Consider the following 4,954-nt stretch of genomic DNA (forward strand, 5'->3'; position numbering starts at 1 on the left):
GAACAATTATCTAGTAATCGTTTGAATAAAACATCGTTTAGGACTTCAACGGTATTACAACTTTCACTCGTTGTTTCTTCACTTTCTCTCAATTCCCTCTTGAATTTACTCTTATATTCAACGTTTCCTCGTTGCTTTCGCTTGGGTCTTGCCTTGAATTATCAATTACCTCAGAACTAATTAAGAATTGTGGACCAGCCATCCAATTATTCAGTTCGTGTATGGAAATGCCTTTACTAACGCCTGTATTCAAAAAGCTCACTCACACTCATACTCATTGAGTGTGACATATAAATTTCGTTAATGCTGATGAATGAGAAAGTTTTTTTTGAATAGATGAAAGATACAACGTAAATCACTGAAAATCAAGCCCTTACTCGGCAGGAAATACCGCTATTGAAACTTTATGAGAAGATTAAGATCTCCTACTCAATAAGTTTGAGTGTGAGTGAGCTTTTAGAATACAGGCGTAAGAGCGTCTGCAGGATTGTCTTTCGATTTAACGTATCTGAAATTTCCAACATTTACACTTTCTTGAATTTCAGCCACTCTTACTGATAAAAACGGTTTGAATTTCCTTGCCGGTGTCTTGATCCAAGAGAGGACGGTTTGTGAATCAGTCCAGAGTACATAATTCCAATCTTTTGCATTAGCGAATTTCAACGCTTGAACACGTGCTGCGTAAATACGGGTTAGAACTAGACATCCAAGTAATTCTAATCTTGGAATAGACTTTTTTCTAAGCGGAGCCACGAATGCCTTGACCATAATGGGAATAAAACTGTAACTACCGTCTTCACATTTCCATCTAAGGAAAATTACTGCTCCATACGCTAATTCTCCTGCGTCGCAGAATCCGTGTATTTCAGGCTTGTCGACTGCATTATCTGGCTTGAGCTTTCGATTAAATTGTATATTAGGGACTTCGTTCAATACTTGGAAATTGTCGATCCATTTACTTTGGACGGCATCTGGTAGGTCTTCATCCCATGAAAAGCCTGATGCCCATAGATCTTGGAGATCCACTCTAAACTTTATCATCACAGGCAAGACCAGTCCGAGAGGATCCCAAAGTTGCGATACAACGGATAGACATCTTCGTTTAGTGAATGTTTTCTCTGGTCTAATATCGAGCTCTTTCTTGAATGTGAATACATCAATTTCTTTATTCCACTTATGTCCGAGGAAGGTAGTGCATTTTTCCTTTGACTTGTCAACTTCCTTGTGATTAGAATTCCACGATTTGACCTGGAAATTCCCCGTGTTTAGGATGGTGTCGATATCCGTAATAATGTTTTGGGTTTTTTCGGGAGTTGGGGCTGAGCCACCGATATCATCAACATAAACGTTGCCTTGCAGTTGTCTGGAGGCTTCGGATAAATCTTCTTGGCAGGCTTTAGCTAATACCTTAATAGATCCTGTAGCAATGTCCGGTGCGGGTTTATCTCCAAAATTTAACTGTAGCCATTGAAAAATCTTAGGATCTTCGTCTTCATTTCGTCGAAACAAGAATCGGTGGTATATCTGGTCTTTGGGATGTATCCTAATTTGATTAAACATCTTACATAAGTTGCCGCAGTATCCAACATGGTCCCATCTCCATGCTATCAAGACATCTTGAATATTATTAATTTAGTTTGGACCTTTTTCTAGATAATCGTTTAGGGATTTGTTGTTGTCTGGACCTTTCGCGGAAGCGTCGAAAACTAAACGTATCTTAGTTGAACGTTCCGGTGTAAATACTGCCTGCGTCGGGAGGTACCATTCAGGTTTACTGTGGTCGACTTGATCAATCGGCACTTCAACAACGAAGGCTTGTTCTACTAACTTCTGTACTTCTGTTTTGATTTCTTTGAAGCACTTTTTATTTTTAAATGTTTTCTCCGATGAAAGCATTCTTCGGAGAAAAAAGTGGTGGTCCACTTTCTTTCCATGGCATCTTGACTTCAACTCGTCCATCGATTATCTTCGTTGAGTCTGCCAGGGACTTGATGAACTTATTCTCTTTCAACATTTCGTCCGTACATGTACACATTCTGGTAGGTTTTACACCAAGTAGATCCTAAGTAAGCAACTTCTTTATATCTTCTTCTGCACTTATGGTACCAACTTCGATTGAAACAGTTCTTGACACGTTGTCACTGTTTTCGCTGTCGACGACACAGAGAACATACCAACCAAAGCAATTTCATTTAGCGATTGGTCCGGCCAGCTCACTTTGTTTAATATGAACATCAATAAAGGCTGCCGGAAAATCTGTACCAATTAGTAAATCAATCAATCCACCATTGAGGTGTAATTTATCAACGATACTCTCTAGATGAGGATAATTTTTTACCGCAGTTTTTGATATGGACTTTGCAGCACTACAGGGTTTCTGAACGGTAAGTACATGCAGAGTTTTTATTATTTGATCATCATTAATTGGTGCCACATATATTTTGATTTGTCGTGACTTCAGACTTTTGTTTACCTCCAGCTACGTTCATAGTCATGTGAAGTTCAGGTCCTTCTAAACCAAGTTGTTTTACTGTAGCTTTCGACATCAAACTTACGTTAGATCCACTATCTATCATTGCCAAAATCTCAACAAATTCTCCATATTTATTTCTTACTCTAATTTTTTGTTTAGGACATATTCCTTTTATTTTGTTGTTCTCTTGAACATTGCTATTTTGTGTCTCTAGTGTAGATTTTGGTGACCTTTCTATATTAATTTCAGATGTCAATGGATTAAACTGTTGATTTAACTTCACGGCCGTACTATCGGGATTTCTTCGATAATTGTGCAATGAATAATGATGAGGTTTAGTACATTGTTTGCATGTTGTCCCGTCTGCTTTTCTACACGTATTTGTGTGATGGGTCAATAAACATTTTCGACAGCGATTATTCTGCTTAACAACTTCCCATCGTTCATTAACGCTTAAATTTTGATAAACAGGACATTCCGAGAGGTAATGGTGGCTTTGACAATTTAATGGGCATGACTCCTCTTCAGTCGGTTTAGTTTTCGCATTGTTACTATTTTCGGAGTTATTTTTATGAGCACTTTCAATTTTCTTATAGGAACTGTTAACAGCGTTAATTTTTGTTGGTTTATGACTAATAGATTGATTACTACTATCATTAGCATTAAACCGCTTTTCTCTCGATCTTAAATTTGCTTCTCTATATAACCATTCAATAAGATTTGTTATATTTTCTTCCCGAATCATATCACGACCGAAGTCAGCGTTATCTTTTGACTCTAATTTAGACAGAAATTGTGACATAATAAATGGAGCTTCGTTTGAATCTGTTACCGGGCATCCGTTTTCTTCCATGTCATTTGCAAAGCTCATAATTTTAGTAGCATAACGTGAAAGTGAGGCTGAATCGCCTTTTACTTGCTTATAGGAAATTATTTCGTTTAATAAATCATCTATAAGTTTTCTTTTGTCTGCAAATTCTTTATCTAGAATTTCAAATGCTTTTTCTACCGATTTGCAATATTTTACTTGGTCGGTCCAAAAAGAATATTTTGGTAAAGCTTTGCGAAATCTCTGTAATTGCTCTTCTTCGTCTTGTCTACATTTTTCCATCCAATGTTTAAATTAATGTTTCCATGTCAAATAAGATTTTCGTTTCCCGTCCCATACCGGGACCGAGAGTTTTTCTAAAGAATTTGTTTTATCGATTTTTGTTGAAGTAAGCGCCTCCGCCATTTTGGTTACAGCGAATGTCAAAGTCTCAATACTGTCTGATTTATCTTCTGACTTATTTAAAGAGCACCTCTTTTGATATTCAGCGAAACTTTTAGTACAATTTAAATAGTTAGTCTTTATTTGAGCACCAATTTTCTTATTACTTTCAAGTATATTTTCTGCTTCACCGGAATCGCTAACTTTGCCTTCTACTATTTTATCAATAATTACTTCTTGTTGTTGTCTCACAAGTCTATTATATTTCTTTTCAATTCGTTTGTACACATTTTCTAACGTTGAAAATTCCGCTTCCACTTTGTAAAGTACTTGAAATTCTTCAAATAATTCATATAGGGAATTAACCATATTGTTCCGCTTTGCTGATAACAACGACACGTTTATCTTAGGTGGCATTTCTTTACTTAATCAGTTAATATCCTTGTTTATCGTTTATGTAAATTTTGTGATTTGAATGCTTGTATGTGAAATGTCTGGTTGACCATACTTTTGATCTTCTACAGTACTTTTGTACGTATATTAATAAACTGGTTTTCTCCTACCTTCATTAATAGTTCCTCAGTATGTAGGAAGAATTTTTCAATAATACTGCTAGGAGACGGCTTTCAATCAGTCCAGATAAGCTTTACGTCTGAGGCTGTGTTGCCGATATAGCGTATCTTACAATTTCGTGAGCTTGACTCTCTAGTAGTCTTCTGTTCTTCTTCTCCAGATATAAATTTGACTGTTTTGCACGTATTGGTGGTTTTATCCGGAGCCAGAACAACTTCGGCTAACCAGGAGCGTTTACTTGTACTATACGATTTCAATATGTTTATTATACACATATACACATATAGTCAAACTAAATAGAAAATAAATTACATATAAGTATCAAAATTGTTATAGATACAAGAAATTGAACTTGAAATACAAATATAATATACACGTTAAAATATAACTTACTTTATAGTTACTCCTAGTTCCTTCGATGAAGTTCATTTGAATCTAACTAGGCGTGGTTGTTTTTAGTTTATATAGACGTAATTTACATAATTCAACAATACATGCATAATTTCTATAAGTCATTATTATTGTAATTTTGGGCAAAACAGCCAGAATTATTTTTTAGTTACTCTGTGTACTATATACAGCGCACTCTATAGTGTGCGGCAGAGTGTAGTGTAAGGCACATGCATTCTCTAGTGTCGGCTGTGTCGCTTTAGAAATGTCTAGTTTCTGAGTGCTAGGCCTTTAACAGAATAAAAACC

The 4,954-nt window shown here is 36.0% G+C and overlaps 1 protein-coding gene across 1 annotated transcript; it reads right to left on the reverse strand.

Moving 5' to 3' along the window:
- Positions 1 to 456: 456 nt before the first annotated feature.
- LOC114530784 lies at positions 457 to 1,560 on the reverse strand. Its single transcript, XM_028552404.1, has one exon. It carries the CDS (start codon positions 1,558 to 1,560, stop codon positions 457 to 459), a length of 1,104 nt encoding a protein of 367 aa, XP_028408205.1.
- Positions 1,561 to 4,954: the final 3,394 nt, after the last annotated feature.

Source organism: Dendronephthya gigantea, unplaced genomic scaffold (assembly GCF_004324835.1).
Source record: "Dendronephthya gigantea isolate DGI-Jeju-01 unplaced genomic scaffold, DenGig_1.0 000066F, whole genome shotgun sequence".
NCBI classification, from domain to species: domain Eukaryota; kingdom Metazoa; phylum Cnidaria; class Anthozoa; order Malacalcyonacea; family Nephtheidae; genus Dendronephthya; species Dendronephthya gigantea.

What these genes read in the sequence shown, in the direction of transcription:
- LOC114530784 (XM_028552404.1), bottom strand. Translation starts at nt 1,560, where the DNA reads ATGTTTAATCAAATTAGGATACATCCCAAAGACCAGATATACCACCGA.